At 56.9% G+C, this 22,816-nt stretch overlaps 1 protein-coding gene and 1 long non-coding RNA gene across 10 annotated transcripts in view; one reads left to right on the top strand and one right to left on the bottom strand.

Moving 5' to 3' along the window:
- Nucleotides 1-22,816, top strand: part of MGAT3 (beta-1,4-mannosyl-glycoprotein 4-beta-N-acetylglucosaminyltransferase) — a 40,875-nt gene that overhangs the window by 12,633 nt on the left and 5,426 nt on the right. Inside the window, exon 1 of one of the 9 annotated variants that reach the window (XM_072843889.1) lies at nt 3,305-3,401. The exons of 3 other annotated variants lie outside the window; for them this stretch is intronic. Coding sequence is in view for 1 of the 6 variants with exons in the window: in XM_072843893.1 (XP_072699994.1) it covers nt 4,734-4,768 (35 nt within the window). In the remaining 5 variants the exon portion in view is untranslated. Of the gene's footprint in view, nt 1-3,304; nt 3,402-4,485; nt 4,769-5,559; nt 5,581-6,284; nt 6,310-7,471; nt 7,620-9,618; nt 9,842-22,816 lie in introns of those variants that run through there. 5 more of the 9 variants (XM_072843893.1, XM_072843898.1, XM_072843897.1 and 2 more) reach the window with 5 other exon arrangements.
- Nucleotides 1,777-15,200, bottom strand: LOC140642811 (uncharacterized). The gene is made up of 3 exons (XR_012039210.1): nt 15,078-15,200; nt 14,794-14,974; nt 1,777-2,368 (listed from the first exon to the last, which is right to left on the bottom strand). It is a non-coding gene; the product is annotated as an uncharacterized lncRNA (long non-coding RNA).

Below are 22,816 nucleotides of genomic sequence, written 5' to 3'. Positions count from 1 at the left end.
TGCTGTCGCGTGTTCTGCTTGGCTGCGAGTTCCCCGTCCCATAGGAGCTCAAATGAATGAATGGAAGAATAAATGAGTGATTATCAGCCCCAGGGAGTGGCCCTGTCCTTCTCCCCATTCTTCTCCCTTCTTTATCCCTATGGGCGGAGGCTAACCCTCGGGAGGGTGGCCCTGGACCACAGAGGGATGGTCACTGAGACCCTGCTTCTCCTCACCCCCTGGAAGGGGAAGTGAGGCTTCGGGTGAGGCGGAACCAGGCACAGTGGAAGGGATGGACCACCCTCCTGTGGTCTAATATGAGGCCACATGGGCCCAGGCTCCTGTGGGGAATCCAGGAAGTGAAGAGGGTCCCAGAATACTTTTTCTTGCACCAGCCTCAAGTAGAAAGTCCCCTGTGGGTTCACTTAGTTTCATCTTTTCTATGTGAATAAAATTGGAACAATAGGAAACATTCACATACCTAATTACTCCGTTGTTTTCTGAATTTAGAGCCTATTTGGCTCAAGACTTTGGTTCCCACTGAAGTAGGAATCCCCTGGGAGGGGCAGGGTGAGAGCCAGAATAGGAGGCCGGAGCCCTGCTGACACTGGGGCCTCCTCCCGGCTCTGGCCTCCAGCTGCCCTCTCCAGGCAGGCTGGGAACTTCCCAGAAGGAGCAGCCCACATGGGGGTCTGAGCAGGGGAGGGCGGCCAGAGGCAGTCTCCGGGATTCTGGTTGACAGAGGCCCGTGATGGATGACTTCCCAGACTCTTCTACCCCACCTTGACCTCTGAGTCATAATCATTTGCTGCTATTTATCGAGCACTTACTATGTGCTGGGCGCTGGGCCAAGCACTTTGTCTGCATTATCCCAGCGATGCCTCCTAACTTCCCTCGAAGTAGGTGCTATTATTATTCCTATTTGGCAGTTTGAGGGTGCCTGGGGCCCGGGGCTCAGGGCCAGAAAGGGGCAGGGATGGCATCCAGCCTGGAGACCCCAGAGTCTGATGAAGCTCCTAGTCTGGGCCCCTCTGTCACTCAGAGGACAATGGTCCCTGAAGCTTGGACACCCAAGATGGCCACTTCACTGGTGTCCTGGCCTCCAAACCCTCCTTGTAGCCCTGGAGCCACTCCCTTCTTTCCCAGAGACCCGGGGCTCTTTATCTGGAAGCCCTGATCAGCCTCACCTGGGCCACTTGGGAAAAATACATATTTCCCAGGCCCCACCCCACCCTGCTGAGTCAGAATCCCACCATGGGATTCTGAGGGTTGGAAACCCAGTTTTTAAAATGCTGACCTGGAGCTACAGAGGCCTTTGGACTCCGAGAAGCACTGCCCAGCCCCGTGGAGTCCAAGCTGCCATGAGAGACGCCCTGCCCTCAACCCAGATCCCCACCTGTGTTCCCAGCCTCTGCTCCCTACTACCCTAACCTAGCTCTGCACACACCATAGTGACACCCACACCCTTTTATCCAGACACCTGCTCTGCCCTTTCCTTCTGGAAACAGGTCCCAGTTGGCCATGGACCCCATATGAGTGATGGTGGCCAGGAAGGGGGAGCAGGGAGGCCTGGTGACGGCAGGGGAGGAGCTGGCCTTCCAGGCTGGGCACACAGGCACTCTCTGGGGGCTGGCACCTTGCCTGACATGGAAAAGGCATTTGGTAAATATTTCTTAAATATTTGTTGAATGGTCGTGAGCGTGGCAGGCCGCTTCTGGAAGCTGAGCAGAGTGGCGGGTTTAGGAGAAGGATTGAAGGGGCGCCTTCTTCACCATCTCCTAGGACTGTGATGATTAATGCTTGGAACTCGTTGATGGCTCGAATGAGAGCGAGATGCTGGTTCTTTCTTTTTTAAAGATTTTATTCATTCATGAGAGACACAGAGAAAGGCAGAGACACAGGCAGAGGGAGAAGCTGGCTCCGTGCTGGGAGCCTGACGTGGGACTCGATCCCAGGATCCCGGGATCACGATCTGAGCCAAAGGCAGATGCTCAACCGCTGAGCCACGCAGGTGTCCTGAGATGCTGGTGCTTTCTTGCATGACTTCATTTCAGTATCACGGGAGCCCTGAGCAGTGTGCTTAAGTAATCCTCATGCAATCTATGGAAACTGAGTCCTAGACGGCAGACGACTTGCTAGGCCCACAGCCAGGAGTGCAATTTCCGGGCCAGAGTCCTGCCCGTTGGGCCAGAGAACCAAGGATTCTGTGCAGCCCTGCATAGTGTGCAAAGCACTGATTATCTCATCATCTCACTTGGTTCTAGCAGTGGCTGGGAGGATTGACTCTACGTTTGCAGCGATGCCCATATCCTGGAGTCAGAAAGCCTGCCCCCAAGGGGTCTTCTGCATCTGTCCAGGGTAGTGGTGGGGAGAGAGGCCTCTCTCCAGGCTGGCGGGAGAGAGAAACAAAGAGGCGTGTGTTGGGGGCTCCGGCACACAGTAGGTGTTTGGGAGCCCCTTTGGTCAGTGGAGGCAGAGCCAGGCCTTTGGTCCCATCTGGTCCTTGGAACAACCCAGGACAGGCTTCTGGGACAGGCTCTGGGTCGAGGCCCACAGAGGATGAGTGACTGGTTCCAGGTCACCCCTGCCATCCCCAAGGTAAAGAGCAAAGGATGTTGAGGTTCCACCATGGCTGGGAGGAGGTCTGGGGAGTGGGGCCCCCAGGCAGACCCCCTCTCGGGTGTCCAGGGCTGCCACTGGGGCTTGGCATGTCACTGCTGTCAGAGATGTTTGAGGCCTCATCTGGGTACAGGCAGTGGGGGGATGTAACGGGCTCCGTGGTCCCTGCCTCCAGGCCCGGTACCCCCACCTAGACTGGAAGCCCAGGTGCCAGCTTTCCTGGCCTTTGCAGATGCTGTCCCCCTGTCTGGAATGGCCTTCCCCTTGTCTCCTGGCAGGTGCTTGCTCATCCTTTAAGACCCCCTCCCTGTCCCGGGAAGCCCTGATCCCCACCCCAACGGCTGGGCTGATCCTCTCTGCCAGAATTTCCATTTGTCTGCTCTACAGGATGCTGAGAACCTTGAGGGCAGGGCAGGTCTGCCGAGGGGCCTCGAGATGCCAGTGGAGGGGACAGGGGAAGCAACTGTAAGGGGCAGGTGACTGTCACCTCAGCTCACACAGGGGACCTTGTAGCCGGCCACACACACCCATTTCACAGAGGGAACGCTGGAGGCCCCAGGTGCTTGGGGTTGACCTAGACAGAGAGCGGCTGATAGGCCCTCTGGGGCTGACCCGTCCCCCAAGCTGGAGCGTCTCCATAGGATCCAGGGGTGGGGGATGGGAAGAAGCCCAGGAGCAAAGTCCCCAGGGCTCAGGTCAGCACTTTGTCCTCATGCGCGTGGAAGACCAAGCTCCTTAGAGAAAACGCTTGCTGTCCAAAAGCTGGCAGGAAATCCATGTGGAGAGTTTATTCCAGCAAAAAGGTACACGGGGGGGAAGAAGTCTAAGAACTTTGACTAAAAGGTTAGCTCAGGGGATGGTGGGTGATGCTGTCCTGTTTCTTTTGCTGTGATTTTCCAGTTTTCTGGGATGTATGTGAAACCTTTGTGATCAGAAAAATGCAGTTCGTAATCGGAAGGAGAGAGGTCTAAGAAAAGGTGCACTGGGAACAGGCGGCGCCCCCATTTGCTTGGTTCTGGGGTCACCACTTGCGGGTGGCTTCCAGAGGGACCAGGGGAGCTGCCTGGCCCCAGGCACATCTGCCAGGACAGGTGCGCCGGTGGCAGACAGCTTGTGTTTCTCTCATCCTGGCAAAGTGGGTCAGTGAGCGTCCCAGCATGCGGCTGCTGGGGGATGTGGCACCCCGAGAATTCCATTCGAACCTCTGCCCGCCTTCCTGTGGCACCGTTAGGCCTCAGGACCCTTGCCATCCCACCTCCGCCTGGAAAGCCCCCTCCCACCCCCGTTAGCTGCGGGCTTCACCTCCATCCCCGTGCCCGGTGGGTACGCATCACTGTTGGCTCCTTGCCTTACTGACTCCTGCCCCGAGCGCCTTTCCGGCGTCCTCCTGCCATGCGGTCAGGGAAACGGTATTTGTAATCCAGCTGAGCCCTGATCCTAGCTCAGGTGCCAGGGCCACAGATCTGCCGACTCCAGGGTGTGCTCATGTCTGCGTCGTTGTGCACATCCCCTCCCCCTGCACACAGCATGAGCAGCTCCATCGTAAGTGGACTCTTGTCCTTCCTTCACGCTGCGCCAGCATGTAATCTTGCCCATACCTCCAGCACACCGGCTAATTCATTCAGCAAACACCCACCGAGGAGGTACCAGGCCCTGACCCCAAAGAGACATGATACAAGGTCTCTGACCGCGGGAAGTGCCGTCCTGGGGGCTGTCGCAGTGCAGACTGGTGAGGGCAGAGGCCAGCAGGGCCACGGCGGTCAGAAGCATCGCCCTGGAGAGTCGGGGGGGCCCTGGGCCAGGGCGTTCCTGCCCAGCTGTGGGTGTGCTCGCCCATCCCCTGCGGCCCTGGGAACCTCGTGCTGGCCCTCCTTGCTGGTTCTGCGGCTCTCAAGCAGATGCCGATGGAGCTGGAACGGGCTCTTGGGCTGTGGGCCCTACTGCTAGGGGGCTGGAAGGGAATACAGGGTGCTGAAAAGGAAGCGGGTTGGCTGGAGCTCACAATATGAAGCCCCCTGGCAGGCAGGAGGACCTGGGCCGCAGAACTTTCTGAAAGGGAACCTGGGGACCCAGACACCAGAACACAGCATCGATTCAGACCAGAGAAGCCGAGTCACGGGACTTATGGGAGGAAGATGGAGCAGGAAGCAGGAGAATCAGGTCTCCCGTGGTCAGTGGGGAAACTGAGGTGCTTCGGGGTGGGGGAGGTCTTGAGCATTGGTGAGCCTTGGTAGGCGTGCTTGTGGTCTGTGCTGAGCCGGGCCCTCCCCACAGCTTGCTGCTGCCTGATCTCAGACAGGACTGGCCCCCCAAAGCTCAGTTTCGTGAGATGGCTGTGTGGTGGTGAGATGAGATGCAGCGCTTCACTCGGGAAGGGGCGCTGCCCTTGGTGGGCGGTTCGTGGCATTGCTGAGGCCTGGACCCCGGCTACCTGACTCCTGGAATGACCCTGTCACCCTATGGTGGCGGTCTGCTCACTGCTGTCTCTTCTTCCCCACACTCAGTGGGACGTCTGGGCACTTGCGGGCCTTTTCTGGAACGCTCTCTGGATCTAGCGAGTGGGAAGGACTGAGTAATTAAAGGAGCAAGAACAGATGGGTGGCTCTGTATTAAGGAGCAGGGGCCCAGTGCCTGCAGTCCTGTGTGGTGTCCCCTGCCATTTGACGGGGGCTTCTTGAGTGTCCCCAGTGGAGATGGTCAGGGCCTGACCCACGGGGGCTGTCGCTGCTCGCAGGCAGGGGTGGGCCAAGATTAATTGGGGAGGAAAAAGAGAAAAGGCTCATTGTTCCAGCTTCACAGAGGCTCACCAGGTGCCCAGAGCGGCAGGGCCAACCAGCTGTGCACCTGCTGGGGCACCACCACTCCCGACCACTCCTGCAGGAGGTGCCTTGTGCTGGCTCAGGTTCCCAGAGCTCTGGAGCTGCAGGCGCTGGGCCAGGAGCAGCCTCAGCAGCTCCCCAGATCCCTGTGAGGCCCCTTCAGGTGGGTGTTACCAGCCTCCCCTTTTTTTATGCCTCTGAGAAAGTAGGGTCCTAGAGCTGTGGGTGGCACAGCCAGGGTTCCAGCCCATTCTTTGACTCAGCAGCAGCTCGCCGAGCACCTCCTACATGCCGGGCATGGGGCCGGGCACCAAGCACCCCGGGGTTCTTTACCTTCCTTTCTACACTTCCTCCCTACCATCAGCCATTATGTTGCTCAGGGTGCTCTAAAGCCCAGAGTCCTTCCCCTGTCTCCCCTCACCCCCACTGCCCTCCCATTATGATAGAGTTCGTGTAGATAAGCCACTTCATTGAAGTATGCTCTGCCCAGGCAGATCTAGACTTTTCCAAGCTCCAGCTCAGGCCTCAGAGCCCAGCAGCACTGATTGCAGGTGCAGGTGGTGTGGATTTGGGGGGGGGGAGGGTCATTTATTCATTAAACAAGCCAAGGTCAACCCCTCCTTTGTATCAGATGGGGTGCTGGGGTCCCAGGGCAGTCGGGCAGCACCAGCCCAGTGTGGAGTGAGGAGCCCTGGGGGAAGGACAGTTCAGCTGAGCCTACCTGGGGACACCAAGTGAAAGATTATACAGGAACTTGGGGCCTTCTACAGGATCTGGACTTTATCCTGAGGACAGGAGTTCCAAGCTGGGAGGCTGTGGATGTGGCTGGCTTTGGCTTGGCTCATCGTGACCAGGGTGGGAGCCCCCTGGCAAGGCCGCTGCTCTTGTCCAGGTGAGCGTTGGTGGTGCAGCTGGCATGGGACAGTGGCGCAGAGGTACCAGCGGGATAAGTACCGGGGTATGGAATGGACGCGGTTGGTGATAGACATGTGAGGTCAGCAGGAGGGAGGATTTAGGATGCCTCCTGGGCTCCTGGCCTTGGAGGGGGGGATGGTCACATGACATCAAGGCCCAGGAGGAGGAACATGGGGAAAGCCTGACATCAGAGCATCCCTGGGTGCCAGGCTCAGGTCACAGGTTATCAGTCAGGTTGTTGGGACAGCTGTGTGAGCTCTTTGTGCCTGGTTTTGCAGCGGAGTCTCAGGCAGGATGGGAGCTGACTCTAACCCCTCTGCTGGACCCAAATCCATATCCCCTGCCCCTTGTGTGCTCTTCTCTCTCCCTTATAAGGGAGCACTCTTGAGTGGTTAGTTACACCCCGCACCTGGGCCCTGTACACTCGGGGAGGTGCCCATGGGAGCACCCCCCCACTCCTGCCTAGGTACACAGGACTGACCTCTGCACAGATATCCCCCCTCCCCAGCAAGGGCATTCCCCCGCCCCCCCACCTCCCAGAGTCCAGCTCAAAGCCTCCCCAGGCCATGGCTTGAATCTATGGTCCTCCTGGCCCTGTGCTAGGGAAGGTTCATGAATGCCCCATGAAGATGGATGAGAGGTAGGCCGTCTCCTCCCTTCCCTTCCCCCACCCTCAGGCCTCCGGGCTGGAGATGGAGCTGAAGCTCTGCACTGAAGTGGCCCTTTGTACATTGTCCCCCTGGAGGATGGGGGAGCCTGGTGGGAGGGGCTGGCACCGCTGGACACCCTGGGCTGATGTCAGCAGGGCTGAGGAGCGAGGTGGGGCCGGGGGGCGGTGTGTTTTCTCTGGGTCTGGGAGCAGGGCACGGATAGGCATGGATTGCACGGGCCAGGCCTGCCGCCCCAGGCCCACCAAACTAGCTGATACTTGTCACTCAGACTCTGCTATCACTTCTCTTGAGAGTTGGGTGGTCACGCAACAGCTGTTTCTGGAGTGCCTGCTCTGGGCCAGGCTTTGTCCTGGGGGTGGGGAGCAGCGGTGACCAGTGACCGAGACTCAGGATGACCCTGCTCTCCTGCTGTTGACATTCTGAGCCCCAGGGTGTGGGTGGGGGAGACAGACCACTAACTCGTAAACAAGGAGACAGCTAGCTTCCGCAGCGGTTGTGGGGGAGCCGATGACCTGGGGAGCGGACAGACTGGAGCTGGCCGGGCAGGAGGGCCCCTCTGAGCAGCAGCCACATTCCAGACGGAGGAACCGCGGGGGGAGGACCCTGAGGATGAAAGGTGGGGACTGCAGCCCAGAGGAGCCCCGTGGAGGCGGGGACAGCAGAGTATCAGGGACCAGACTGGCAGGGCCTGTGGGCCCAGAGGAGTTTGGGTTTCATTCTGAGCCAGACTGTGGGGGGCAACTGGGTGGCGTGGGGTCTTGGGAGGGGGTTGAGCTGGGGGGGGGCGCACATGGCCTGATGGGGACTTTGCAGTGACGGAATTTGCGGGGCCTGGTGCCAGATGAGAATGTAGCGCCTCTTGTTCAAAAAATTAAGAGTTTCAAGACAGGAAGGAGAAAAAAAAAAGGAGAGAGGCCAGTGAGGAGAAGGTGGAGGAGGAGGAGGAGTGGGGCTGGGGCCTGGGAGCATCTCGGAAGGAGGTGCCCACAGGTCCTGCAGTGCCGCCGCCGGGCACACCCGTGAGGCCCTGGGGGAGCACCAGGGGCTGGACTTGGTCAGGAGCTCAGAGGGACTGGTCTATGTTGGGACTTTTTGGATGTGACCGTGTTCAGTCGTCATGGGCTGAGGGCTGGAGTGATCCCACAGTGCGATGACTCTGCAGCCCAGGGGTATTCAGAGGCCTGCCCAGGGTCACACGGGGGGCGGAGAGGGCAGGGGCAGGCTTCGAATCTGGCTTTCTTTGAGTCCAGATTCCAGGGAGTTGCCCCTGTCACGGCCCCCTGGCCGTCTCGCCGTGTCCCATGCGGGGGGCCGGGGGGGCTGATTGCACAGCACCCTCCTCCCTGGCTCACAAGGGAGTTGGCTTTCTCCAACTCCAGAGCAGGCAGAGAGCGCTCAGCCCAGCCTCACCGGCCTCTCTTGTCTCAAGGTGATCTCCAGTCCACGGATGTGACCCCTGAGGCAGAGCCGCATCCTGCCCCGGCTCGTGGGCACCCACGTCTCGCTCTCCGCCTGCTTCCTTGGGCCACCCCGGCTGCACCCTGCCCTCCTCCTCCTCCTTCCTTCTGCGGAAATGGCAGGGCCCCCGTGTCCCGGGGAAGTCCCCTCAGCTCTGCTCACCCAGGCCCTCAGCGACCCTCCTGGGTGGGGTGTCCCCGACAACAGGTGCAGCACGGGGGCACAGAGGACACCCCGTTTGCCCCGCCACCGCACTGATGGTCCCTGTGCAGCCCCAGGAGCAGGGCTTCGGCGCTCACAGCCCACGGGCTTTCTCTGCAGGCTGATAGGGGTCGAGGGCAGTGCCCCAGGGGAGGCACGGGCTAAGCTGGGTGTGAGGGAGGAGGAGCCTCCCAGAGACCCCACACGCACCCCCCCCACTGGAAGCTCTGCCGTCTGCCCTCGGCTCTTCTCTGCCCGGGGCTGATTTATGTCTTCACCCTCTTAGGAAGGAGCCCGAGAGGGTCATTCCCACCACAAGGGATGAATGGCTTGCTCATGGTGGACTTGGGCATGCAGCCAGGCAGTACAATAGCTGTTTGGGGGGTCTCCTCTGGGCCCCCAGTTTCTCATCCGTGGCCAGCCACACAGAGTCCAGCCTCTGCTCCCACTCCCAGAGAACCCTGCGCCCCCAGCTGTCCCCACCGCGGACCAGGGCTGTTGAGTACTGAGCCCACTTGCAGGTGAACAGTGCGGGGTCTCTGAGGGACCGTCAGGATTCAGGCTGTTCTTGCGGAGCCCCCCAACACCCCGCTTTCTTGGAGACCCAGGGTCCCACCAGGAGAGACTACTTCCGAGCTTTTCCCCCCCGTACCACGCTTCTCCATTTCTCGTCTGTGACCCTCTGACAATGCCCCACGGTCCCTTGGGAGTCTGGGAGCAGCTCAGGGTGACCTTCCACCCAGTGAGGTGGGGGGAGGCGAGGTTCCAAGAGGAGATGGGCACGTGGTTTACAAAGTGCCAGGCACTGACAGGCCCCTCACCTGGAAAGTGCGCTTGTGCCCGCGTCCCCAGCACCTGCCCTCACTGCCACTAGGCTACCTGTCTCTACCTGGGGCAGACGAGGAGGTTGCAGTCCCAGGAAGTGAGGTGACCCGGCTAGGAAGAGGTGGGGCCAGGAAACGTGCCAAGGTAAAGGCCAGAGATGGCGCCAGGCTGAGGGTGGCTGTCCATGTAGCCACCTAACTGCCACCTGTGCTTGGCCCCAGGAGTGGGGGGTAGGAGACCGCCTCTGGGGAGGAAGCCATTGCCATCAAGCCATAAAGGCCGGACACAGGGTTGCAGCACCTGGGACGGGATATTGCATCACCTGTGGTGTGCCACCGTAGGGACCCGAGGCAGGTACTGTGTCAGGTGAGGGGAAGGTGGGCCTGCGGGGATCCAGGCATGGAGAGTCAAGGGGAGACTGAGGCAGAGTGGACTGGTAGGGAGCAGGAGGCCCTAGGGCTGGGTCACTTTCAGGGTGAGCCAGGCTGGTCCCTTGGACCCCTTGAACCTCTTCCCTTATCTGTAAGGGATGGAGGTAGAAGGAACCTGAGGCAGTTCACACCCTGCCAGAGGGCAGCTGGGGGATAGGCCTCAGGCACGCCCTCCTCTTTCCCCCATTTGGTGACAAGCCAAGGAAGGGCAGCAGTAGGCGGGGGCATTGGGCGTCCCCAGGCCACACAGCTGGGCCCGACTGGCCCTGGCCGGAGGCCAGGTCAGGGTAACAGCAAGTAAACAGAACCCCTCAGGGCGGTGAGCGCGGTTGGTGTGGGACCCTGCCTTGCCCATCTCGGAGTTCTGGGCCCGCGGGGCTGGGGAAGAGATCGGGCCGGCGGAGGGCGGGGGTGTGCAGTACAGGCTTGAGCCAGGCCCCCCCACAGACTACAGGCCCTCTGGAGCCTCCTGAAGTCTGGGCCTCACCAGGGAGGTTCCCTGACTTCTTAGAGCCCCAGGCCCTCTTCGGGGGACCAGAGATCCCAACACCAGACCCCGTCCAGGGCGATCTGTCCCTGCTGGCATCAGGTGGGAAGGGACTCTGGGGCTCCTGCGGCCTGTCCGGAAACTCTGGGCTTTGTGAAACGTGGTATTACCTCGCTGTAGGCTGGCCTCACAGAGCGCTGCCCTAGGGGGCTCACCCCATCACAGGTGGAAGGGAGCCTCCGAGAGGGGGTTTGGGCTGTGCAGGTGGACACAGGGCTATCGTGACTGGTCCAGTCACCTGCTGGAACAAGGCAGGTGCATGTGACCCACAAGTGGCAAGCCCTTGGGCTCCTGCTGGGGGCCAGGGTGGAGGTGGGAGGGCCCTTGCCCTGGACGAGGCTGAAGGCGGCAGCCTAGGCCCTGCCGCCTGAATGAGGGCCCCTAGAGGTGGTGAGCGTGGGTGTGTCCTGCCACCGCCTGCTGAGTCTCAGGCAGGTCCCTCAGTCCCCGGCCCCCATGTCCTCCCCATGCAGTGGCTGTGAGGATAAATGGAGTAAAGCACACGGCGTCTGGCAGCTGGGCCGTTCAGTAAGTGCCAGCCACCACAAAGGTGGCGACGATGGAGGAGGCATCTTCTGGGAGGAATATTCCAGATCCGCTGCTCTGCAGACTGGCCCAGCCCTGCCCAGGTAGAGGGTTTAGCTGCATCTGGATTATTGACTCAAGAGGCAGCAACTGAGACGGGCTGCCTAGGCTTCTGTCCACACAGCCCCCAGAGTGTGGGGTGTCCTCGCCAGCCCCACTAGGCCCCATGTGCCCACCACAGACTCAGACACCCCCCTGACACCCTCCCACTTTGCTGTCACCGCACTGGGGGTTTCCTACTCTGTGGGGTGACTCCTTCTCGGGTCGCAGCTGAAACGTCCTCTCTCCGGGAGGCCTGTGCTGACACCTGGCATCCTCTGTTGGTTTTCTCATCTGTCCTCTTTCCCTCCACCCGGGAGAACCTCATCTGTGCATCTTGTTCCTGGCTGCACCCCCAGCTCCAAACCAGGACTGCTCTGCTCTCTCGACCCACCTCAGGCAGGGCAGAAGCACCAGAGACCTGCCATCCTCACATCCCACCCCCACCCCTGGGCGCCGTCCCTCCACCCGGGCCCGGCCCCAGCCCCCAGCGGGGCAGCTGAGCCTCTTGATTCTTCATCCCAGCAAGTCCATGACTATGTGGCCCTGTTGACAGGGACACAGCCAGATCCCTGTGCCTGCAGTTCCACCTTTGTGCTCATCCCTTTGGCTTGCCCCAGACACTCGCTGAATGTCTGGGCGGGGCCCCATGCTGGGCGCCGGGAACACAGGGTCAGCCTGACTTGGAGAAGTCACAGTGTGGGAATGGAATGAACAGGGCAGGGGACAAGGCCAATCACTGCTGAGTTTACTGTGACCGGGCAGAAACGGGCCGGAGGAGACATGATCTCCAGCTCTGTGGCTGTGCCGGTCACGCCATCACCCTGCTCCTCCCACCTCTGCCCCAGCAGCCCCTGCACCCCTGCTGGGATGCATCCACACTCCCTCCCTGCTCACTAAGGGGACTCAGGCAAGAGCCCCCCTGCCCCCCTGCAGGGCTGTTACCCCCCCGCCCCCCAGGCCCAGTCTATGCCTCTGCTTTCCAAGCTGTGTGTGTGAGACCAGCAGAGCTCCTGGGGCCCTTCTGAAATGCGCATCTGCCTCTGCCCCACTGGGGTTTTTAGACCTCTTTTTAGTGTAGAAGACTTTCTGCAAACAAAATCCTAGGAGAAACTACAATGTATGAAATTGAAAAGCTGAGTGAGCATCTTTTTGATTATGTGTGTGTGTTTAGGGGGGCGGAGGGGTTGTCCCAGGCTTTGTTGTCTCTCCCCATCTCTCTCTGTCATCTGGTCCCGGGAGTGCCCTAGGGGTTCCATAGAACCTGGTTTGGGGACACATGTTCTCAGTGCCCACAGAACCCTTTCCGTGGGATGTCTGTGTCTGCATCTAGCCCCCTCTTCCCCTCCCCAAAGCCACCCACCAGGAGTCCTTGCTTCATCCTCAGATGCCTCAGTCTCTCCTGTGACAAACACTCATCACCTGCCCCTCACCAGATGCTGTTTCTTACCCACCTGGTGGTCGCTCAGCCAGGCAGTGTTCCAGACACTTTACATACACGAAATCCTCAGGGCAGCCCTGTGACTTGTACACCATAGCTCCACCTTACTGCCTCCAGCTGCCTCTGCACAATGAGGCCCAATCCTCCACCCAGAGGTGCCCTCCCCAGGGCTTGGGCTCAGCTCCTTGCCTTCGTCCTCCTCCGTCCTCCACAGACTTTCCCCAGGTCCCACCCCCAGCCCACCTCTTGCCCCTGACGCTGTGACCCACTCCCTCCCTCTGTCACCCAGTGTTTAAGGAGTGTCCCCACAGCAGCTCACCACCACTCCCCGCCCTTACCCTGGGTCCCAGGCTGGATACCTCAGGCTGCCTCACCTCACCTCCACACAGCATCTTCCCATGTGCATCCTCCCCTCCAGCCCCACCATCCCTGCAGAGCTGGTGCAATCAGCCCTGCTCCCTGCCCCTGCCCCTTCCCCTGCCCCATTCTCCCCAGTCCTGTCTGAACCTGCCTGCTCCAATTCAGTAGCTGCTAGCACATGTGGCTATTAAACTAAAATTCAAATTAAGTGAAATTATAAATTAGTTCCTCAGTCTCCCAGTCAATTTCAAGTGCTCAGTAGCCATGCGGGGCTAGCGGCTGGTGTGTAGGATAGCGCAGCCTAGCTGTTTGCACCATCACAGAGCGTGCTGTTGGATAGCTCTGGAAGCTGATACTGGCCATCACTCAGAGCCTTCAGTGTCTGGGGCTCAGGCCAATGGCACGTTCCCCTCCCCGCCAGCCGTGTGGGTCTCAGGCCCTGCAGAGCAGTGGGTGTGCACAGGTGAGCAGAGGAATGCTCTGCAAGTTGCTTTGCCCTCTGAGCTTCAATTTCCTCAATTTCCTCCTGTAAAGTGGGGATGATAAGTCCTACCTCTAAGGACGGCCGGGAGGGGCCAGTGTATGTAAAACCTATGCCGACAGCTGGTGATACCTCAGCGTGTGATAAGTGGTGACCATCATGTTAACGTGAATAAGGCAAGGTAGGGGCGGATCTTAAGAGGCAGGAGTCAGGGCAGCCCGGGTGGGGGTGGCTCAGCAGTTTAGCGCCGCCTGCAGCCCAGGGTGTGATCCTGGAGACCTGGGATAGAGTCCCACATTGGGCTCCCTGCTGGGAGCCTGCTTCTCCCTCTGCCTGTGTCTCTGTCTCTCTCTCTCCCTGTGTCTCTCATGAATAAATAAATAAAATCTTAAAAAAAAAAAAAAGGTCAGGAGTCACAGCAGCCATGAGCCTCAGTGCTGGACAGTGGGAGCCACAGCAGGCTTCTGAGCACAGCCACCCCATTGGCTGATGTCTAAGGATGACTAATCTCTTTAGCCTCCAGCGCTGTCCAGTAGAACATTCTGGGCAGGTGGAAGTGCTCTATATCTTCACTACCCATGGGCCTCTGGGGACCAAACGCTGATGTCCTCGGTGGCCCAGTGACCAGTGGGGAAAGAGAAGGAGGCTCCAAGGAGATGAGGGCAGGTCCTAGCCTTGGGAACCAACTTTCTCAGGCACCTGCTACCACTCTGTGGGAAAGTTCTTAGGCAGCTGGCAGGGGACTGGGAGCAGGCTGAGTGGGGAGGGCTTTGGAGGAAGGCGAGAGGGCCAGGGCACATAGGCTGATTGTGGAGCAGGGGTAGTGGTAGGGTTCACCACAGAAAGGGCTCCCAGGCATGGGCATTGGGCTGAGGCTTCAGCCAGGCTCCTGCTTCGGAGCTAAGCCAGCAGAAAGAGTAGAGGCCCCAGATCCCTGTGCCCAGGGGGTGGCTGGGGTGCCCCATCTGGCTGGTCCAAGAACTGGCTCCCAGTGTAGCTGTGCCTCACTTTGTGCCTTGGTTTCCTGATCTGTGGATGGGAGCAGCAGCAGCTCCCCCACCTGCACCATGGTGAACAGAGTCCGCCAGGACTTTTCAGTGACTGGGCCGCTGGGGCCCTTGACCAGGGCTGGCCCTTTAAGCCGACTTCTCTCTGAGGAGTGCTGGGGAGTAGAAGTCCTGGGGACTGGGGGGTTAGGGTACACCAGACCCTCCCTCACCCAGGCCACTCATGCTTCGCCTGGGGTAGAACCCCCAAATCTGCAGCCCCACTGGGTCCCAGGCCCACCTGTTGGCAGGTGCAGGATGCTTGGGGAATCTCATCTGTTTCATTCCCACAAGCACTGTGTGGCTGAGCGAGTAGCTTAACCTCAAAGCTATGAGGAATCTATCTCCTCATTTACAAAATGGAGACTCAACATACCTTCCTCCAGGGGGGGCCCAGGAATGAGCCCCTAATTTCTCCAGCCGTTGCAGGGGCAGTACCTGGCACACTGCAGGTTCTTGGTAAATGTCCACCAGTAGCCTGGATGATGCGTCGGCTGTGGGGTGACATCCCTGTGTATAGGCTTGACCCTCATGGAGCGCTGTCTGATAGACAGGAGCTAAAGGGATGAATAAAATGATGAGAGATGAAGAAATAAACACAGCGTCAGTTGTTTCTTGCATCTTGCCAGAGCTCTGGAATTTGTCAGACTCTGTAGCTACCTCCTCTGCCTGTCTCTCCATGGGGGATCGTGGAACCTCACATTGGAAGGACCTTTATTTGGCCACAGAGTCTTCTGATTCCTGAGGTGCTGACTTGCTCTGCTTAACCCCCAAGGGAGGACCCGGAAGCAGTAGCGGAAGCTCCAAGGAGGCTGATTTAGGTCAACAGAAAGCATTTCTACCAGTCTGACGTGCTTGGAATGGGTGGTGCTAAGAATTGGACCAGCAGAGACCAGATGGTTACTTGGCGGGGGCGCTGGCCTGGGGTGAGAGTTTGGACAATATTCTTACTCCAGGGCCCTTGAGACCCTGGGAGAGGAGTCTGGACCCTCTGTGGGGCTCCAGATTCCCTGGGCTCTGAAAGCCAGATGAGTCACTGAGAATGCCCAGGAGGATGATGGGTGCCAGTCAGTAGTAAGCAGCCTTCCAATTGGCTCAGTCCTTTAACAAAGTTGGCTAGGAGCAAGGCCTGGCATGTTCAGTCATGTCATCTGCATTTGGTTGTCTGGCAGGAAAGCCAAATGGAAGGAAAGAAGCAGGTATTTTTAGAGCATCTGCTAAGTGCTGGGCTCCATGCAGGATGTTTTGACACCACGGCTCATCCAGATCTCCCACAGGACTGCAAGGGAGGGGATATCTTCCTTCTCTATCTGAGACTGAGGTCCAGAGAAGCTAAGTAACTTGCCCGAGGGCACACAGTAAAATTACAGCGCTGGGGGCTTAAACCAGATCTTCCTGATTTCCAGTAACAATGAAAGCCGATGCTCACTGAGCACCCACCGTATGCTTAGGCACAGTTGCTCTTCTTTTGCATGGATTGACTCATTTGTTATATGTCTATTTTATAGAGAAGGGAAACTGAGGCCAGCAGAGGTAGGATAATGAGAGGTAGGTCAGAGGCAATGTTCAGATCTGACATTGCAACCACTGTGCCCACCTTGTGTCTTAGGCAGAGTTTGCTGCAAAGATACATCTCCTGCTTCCTCATGGAGATGGGCAGAGCCTTGGGGTCATATGGGATGGAGGCAGGCACTTCAGCTCAAAATCAAGATGTCCTTTCAAGCAGATGAACTAATTGATGGAGAAGTGAGGGTGCATTCAAAGGTGCTCCCAGGCTGGGGTTGTAGAGGGGCCATTTCCTGCCCAAGAGTGGAGACGAGGTGGACTGTGCGACCTCCAGGAATTCCCCCATAGACATTTCCAGGGCGTCCTGAGCACCTAGTAGGTGTCGGACCCTTTTGCTGCTGGATGCAGACCACAACTGGTCCCTTTTCCCAGTTGTAGGAGTTGAGGGCCCTGTGGCTGTTCCAGAACTGAGGACACCAGGGATCAGGTGTCATGAGGCAGGCAGGGAAGGGGGCCAGAGGATGGTGGGCAGGGGGAGTGGCCATTAGGACATGAGCCACTGAACCACAGAGGAGGTTGGCAGGGGCCGGTGAGAGGCTGGTGGAGGGCATTCCCAGGGCTGAGCTAGGACCCTGGTCAGCGCAGGCGAGCTCAGGACCATGGAGAGCGCCACGGGAGCTTCCCGTCACTCTGATGACAGCTGTCAGGGTGTGTCTGCATCTACTGCCAGCCCAGCCAGGCCCACACTCCTAGCCTGTGGTCTCCAGGGAACACCTGTCCTCTCTGACCAGGAGCCCCCCTGGACTGAGCCTGAGCCCTGACCCCGAGATCATGACTGGATTGTGGGGTTTGGGCTCATCTGCTTCCCTGCCTTACCCAATCAACCTTCCAAGCAGAGCCCAAAGAAAAGGCACAAGGAGGAGAAGGAAGAGGTAGGAGCAGGGAGAGAAGGAAGAAAACTTGCCCAGGGGCACCTTCTGGGGCATGGCCACAGACCTAAGTCAGCACAAGAAGAGGAGGCCCGGAGTGGGCTGATCCTGCCACTATCCTGGGTCAGGATCAGCCTTAGTCTCCCCCGTCCCTGATTATCTGGCTACCAGGAAGCACCCAGCCCACCCCACCACTTTCATGCAGGAAACATAGGCCCCTGGGGCTGGGTACCACTCACAGAGTGATATGTGTGTTGAGGGTTGGGGGGAACTCGGGGAGGCTCCTAGAGGGCCTGAAATTTCTTCCCTCATTTCCCCGGTGCCCCAGGAAGCAGGGTGCTGTTTCTCAGCCCCTCCACCATCAGGCCCAGGTTCTTCCTAGGCTTCAGTTGCTGAGCCCCTGCCCTGCCTCTTGCTCCTCTGAGATAGGACAGTGCCCACCAGGGCCCAGGCTTTGCCAGGGGCTCACCTCCAAGCCTTTGAGCTCGTGCCACATCCCCACCCAAAAGTTCTCTCTGCCAGGCTGGGATATAGCAATAGGAGTAAGAAGACTTAAGGTTTATTTCATACTCATTATGCGCCAGGCACTTTGCATGGATTATTGAACTCTCATTTCATAGATGGAAAAAAAATGAAAGTTGTGAAGTTGCCCAAGCCTACACAGATAGAAGATGGCAGAGCCAGAATTTGGAGTCTTGTTCCAGAGTCTGTGTGCATGGAAGTGATGGTGAGCACATTGAGGAGGCCCAGGACAATGCAGGGTGCTTTTGTTGAGCACCTGCTGTGTCCAGCTCCCTGCCCCAGGGAGCTGGTAGTCCAGCTGAGGAGACAGATGTCAGGGAAGGTGAGCTCAGCATGGTGAGTGTTGGGAACAGGAGAGGACTGTGGATTGATCTCCCTGATTTGGTGTCTCATTTGAAGTGGGCAGGACAGGAATGATTATATCCGTTTTATAGATGGGGGAGTTGAAGCTCAGAGAGGCCAAGCAATCTTGAGACTCAGATTCACAGTGGCTACATAAATCCAGAGACTGATGCAGGTTGTCAGGAAGAGGGTTGGGAGAGCTCAGTATGGTTCTTCCAAGTTCTAACCTGGGCAGAAGACACTTGGTTTCAGGAGATGCTGGCCCTGACACAAAGCAAACACCGAAGAAATATTTGGTGAATTTTACTGAAATGAGTAAGGGCATAGGTATGGCCTCTGAGCAGCCTAAGATCATCCTCAGCAATAGGAATGACTGGACAGGGATTTTGCCCTCAGGAAGCTGCCTGTGTCGGCCTTGGAGGGCAATGGGCCAGCCCATTAGAGACCCAAGTCCCCCCTCAGCTAAAATTGCTTCTCCAGGCAGGTCCTGACCACCTCACCCCTCCTGGGGTCCTGAGTTCCTGGAGGGGCTCAAGCTAATGCATGTCAGGAAGCAGGAGGAGGGGGTGGAGAATGGTGAACTGAACAATGTCCCCCAAACCAATTCCTCCTCCCAGAGCCCACAAGGGGTCCTCAGATCCAAAGCATTGTTCACCACACCCCTCCATCCTGTGAGGTTTCTAGACCAAGCATACTTCTGGAAGGATGTGAGATTTGGATCCAGAGACCAAGGTCAACAGCTAGGCTCTGCCATTAGCCCTCAAGGTGGCTGGCCCCGCCCCTTATCAGCTTCTGTGTTGGCATCTGCTAGGGGGGAGGCCAGGTGAGGGTGAGGACCTGCAGAGACAGCCTGACTCAAAGCCAGCTCTGCAGCTGAGGGGCATCCCCCACCCCAGTCAAAGACTCCATCCTTCTAGGTCCTGACTCCTTGCTCACAGTTCACATCCAAGTCTTCAGCAAATCCAGCGGAATCTGAGCGCTTTCTGCACCCCACCCCCAACTGTGGTTCAAGCCGCCCCCTGTCACACCTGGACTATGCCGGGGTGTCCTTGCCGCGCTCGCTGCAGCAACAGTGTACTCTCAACAGAGCAGCTCGAGTGAGTCTGTTCAGACCAGGGTCGGGTCATGTTCCTCCTCTGCCTAGAATCCTCCCGTGAAAGCCACATTTCCTGCTGAGGCTTCAGGCTCTGCGTGATCTGGACCCATCCCATGCATCTCCCTTCTGAGCACTGGCTGTTCCTTCTGTCCAGAATCTTCTTCTCCTGCCCCCTTGTCGTCTTCAAGTCTCCCTCTTCTCAGAGAGGTTTGCACTGAGCACCTGCTTGTCACTGAACCCACTCCACCTCCTATCCTTTACCCAGATTTTTCTCTGGAGCACAATTCTTTTTTTTTTTTTTTTTTTTAGATTTTATTTATTCCTGAGAGACAGAGAGAGAGCAAGGCAGAGACACAGGCAGAGGGAGAAGCAGGCTCCATGCAGGGAGCCTGATGTGGGACTCAATCCTGGGTCTCTAGGATCACCCCTGGGCCAAAGCCAGGCGCTAAACCACTGAGCCACCTGGGCTGCCCAGCACAACTCTTTCTAATGTGCAGTATTACCTGACTCATTTATTTCTAGTTTATTGCATTTCCTTGCCCTGCTTACCCCTGTGTACACTGCACGGAGGTGGGGGTCCTCGTCTGCCTCGTCTCCCAGGCTCCCAGGGCTTAGTACAGTGCCTGGCACACAGTGGGCTCTTGATAAGTAGTTAGTGTGTGAGTGGATGATATGGATCAGGTGAGCACCCTGTGGGGGTGTTGTGTGGGTCAAAGGTAGTAGTGGCTGTTCCATCTACTGGGTTGTTTTCACTGGTCACCAGTAGATTCTTGGTGTCACTCTACTTGGGTTGCACATGGCAGATGGAAGGGGCTCAGGACAGGTTTACCAGTGGGTGAAAGCCCACTGTCTACCCCTTACTAATTGTATGACACTGGGCAAGTTATATCATCTTTCTGGCCCCAGTGTTCTCACCTGTAAAATGGGAATGATAAAGGTACCTGCTTCACACTGAGAGGATCCAATGATGTCTAGCGTAGAATGTGCTCGGGCCATTCACTGGCTTATAAGCATCAGTGACCATCAGCTTTGTTGTTGCACCTGATGGATTCTCAACAAAGCTTTTTTTTTTTTTAAGATTTAATTTATTTATTCATGAGAGACAGAGAGGGGCAGAGGGAGAAGCAAGCTCCATGCAGGGAGCCTGACATGGGACTTGATCCCCAGTCTCCAGGATTGCACCCTAAGCTGAAGGCAGTGCTAAACCGCTGAGCCACCCGGGCTGCCCTCAACAAAGCTTTATAGTGGAGGGAGAAAGGCTGCCAGCTGGGGCCTAATTAGGTTCTGTGGATTTAGCCCACAGCTGGGCTGCCTGGAGGGATCCATCTCAGCTGTAAGGAGGAAGGGAGGGAGGGAGGGGTGCCAGGTCCTGACTCAGCCACCTTCCTAATGGCCTTTGGGAAAAGTTTCCCTATCTGTAAAATGGGTGGTTACAGTAATCTTCCAAAGTGGATGAGACTTGCATGAGACCTCAGGAGTCAATGCTTTATTTATTCCGTTTCCTATTTATATGCCACACAGTGTAAAAAAAAAAAAAAAAAAAGAGTATTTCAAGTACTTATCAAAATACATGAAGATAAGATTAAAAAAGGGTCAGGCCCAGAAAAGTAAGAGTGAAGCTGAAAGTGAAAGTGTCCCAGAAAATATGGTCTGTGAGGCCCTAGCTTGCTCCAGGCCGACTACCAGGTGCTTCTGTCTCCTAAGCAGCCCGAGCAATGAGGGAGCCACACACAGTTCCTTGATTCTCAGCAGCAGGCCAGGCTGGGGCCTTATTACATGGCCTCAGTCCGAAAGCTCCAGTGAAAGGGAGATCCCAGGTACCGGTGGGTCTGTCCTCCGAAGGGCACATCTGGCCAGGTGTAACCAGATCCTGAAAGCCAGCCTGCCCAGGGAGCCAAGGAGCAGCTGGGTCAGTGTGACCTAGGTGGGGCCATGGCGGCCCTTGGCACTCTGCAGGGCCACTGCTGCCAGGGGAGTTCATCTGAGTGGCAGCCTGGCCCTGCCCTCCACAGCTCATGGGCCAGTCCGACAAGGGCCAGGGTCGGTGTGTGTTCCACAGAGGTAGGTTCCAAGTGGGAAAAAATAACCAGAAGGATCAGGACTGCCTTACCGGGTCCTCAGAGCCCCTGGTGGGTCATGCTGGACGCTTCTGCTGTGCCCAGCTCAGTCTGCAGGTTTGCCTTATGCCTGGTCTCGGCCACAGCAAGAATGCCTCGACCCTCCTTTATCGGGCCTCACCCCTTGGCCCCTCCACTCACCCTGCTGGCCTCTACCTGGTCTCACTTGGCCAGGGTAGGGCTGGAATCCATTACAGAGAGAGGAGCCCAGAAGACCTACTTTAAAATGTTGCCAAGGAGTAGCCCCTCCCTCCCGCCTTCTCAAAAGCCAGTGGAGACCAGTCCCCCACCCCCTGCCCTGGGACAGCTGACATTTAGCAGAGGTCCCCACCCCCGATTGTCCTGCCAGACTGCCTCCAGTCAGCTGTGCCAGCCCTGGGGCAGACTCCAGGAGAGCCAGGTATTCAAACTGGATGGACATGACAGCACCAAGTACCCTGGCCAGTCGCCATTGGTGGCGACTCCATGGCTCAGGACTCCCCACCAAGGTGAGGCTGGGAACAGGGTGTAGCCCAGGAGTCAAGCCACCCAGGTTCCTGCCCCAGCTTTGTAACATCAAGCAGGTCCCTGAAGTCCTCTAGGTCCTGGTTTCCTCCTCTATAAAATTAAAAGATTAGAGGAGGTGGCTCTTAAAATTTGTTCTCGATCAAACATTTCATGAATCTGTGCCTTGTAACCACATAGCTTAGAGAAAATTACATTGGAATCTTCCAGCCTTGAAATGACCGAAGTTTATTAAGCACCTGCTGCCCATCAGGAATGCTGTACCCATTTCACAGGTGTAGAAACTGAGGTCTAGAATGGCAAGGAGCCTTGCTTAAGGTCACAGAAGTTTTTTGTTTTGTTTTGTTTTGTTCTTTAAGGTCACAGAAGTTTGAGGCCAGGTGTGCATCCTTCCACTCTCCCCTGCTGTATGCAGAGTTAGGAAGTGGAGGGGAGGGTATGGCAGCAAGGCGCCCAAATGACCCAGAGAAGTAAGGAGAAGCCAAAGAAAGGAACATCTGAAAGGAAAGAATGTTCTACATGGAAGGACAGTGCTTACTCATGGGGGATCCACGGAAGGGGAAATGATTATACACCAGCGGCCAAAGGCCAGTTTCTATCCTAGCCCTTCCCGAAACTCAGTAGGTCATCCAGGTCCTACTTGGCCCAATGGGGGTAGCCTCCCAGCCTGCATGCCCACCTCACTGGGCTCTAAGACAAAACAAGCTGGAGGATTATAGTCAGAAGTTCTCTCTTGCTCCACAGGTTCATTTGTGAAATAAGTAGCACACCTGAATAAAGTATAGACTTTAGTTAATCATAATGTGGCCATTTCAATTTTCAAGGTATGACAAGCGTACCATGGTGATGTAAGACACTAGCTCTGGGGGGAGACCGAGCGAGGAGTGTAAGGAACCCTCTGTACTCTCTTTGCAACTTTTCTGATATGCTACGAATATTCTATAATAGAAAGTTCACTTCAATTGTAAAAAGCAATATACAAGGCTCTCCATTCCACAGCCACAAACTAATTGATAAATCGAACTGCTTAAGTGAATAGAGAGAATGGTTATACTCATGAGTCACTCATGAATAGAGAGTGATTCATTCAAAACAACCATGGAATATTGTGTGGGATTTAAAACGAAATGGTAGATCTATTACTACTGATACGAAAATCTCTCATCATTGATTGTGGAAAACAACTTGATTGTAGTTTGTGTCCATTAGGTAATATTTATGAAAAATAGGAAATCGAGGACAGAAATCTCGCATATCAAACCAGCAACACACCTTGTGCCTGGAGATCGGTAACGGAGGGGAACTTTTACTTATTCTTTTAAGTGTTAGAATTAGATGTGTTTCCTTGAAACCTGTGAATTCTTTCAGTGAAAAGGAATTAGA

Source organism: Canis lupus, chromosome 11 (genome assembly GCF_048164855.1).
Source record: "Canis lupus baileyi chromosome 11, mCanLup2.hap1, whole genome shotgun sequence".
NCBI lineage: Eukaryota > Metazoa > Chordata > Mammalia > Carnivora > Canidae > Canis > Canis lupus.
The sequence above is the reverse complement of the archived record's forward strand: the minus strand, read 5'-3'. Positions and strand labels throughout refer to the sequence as shown.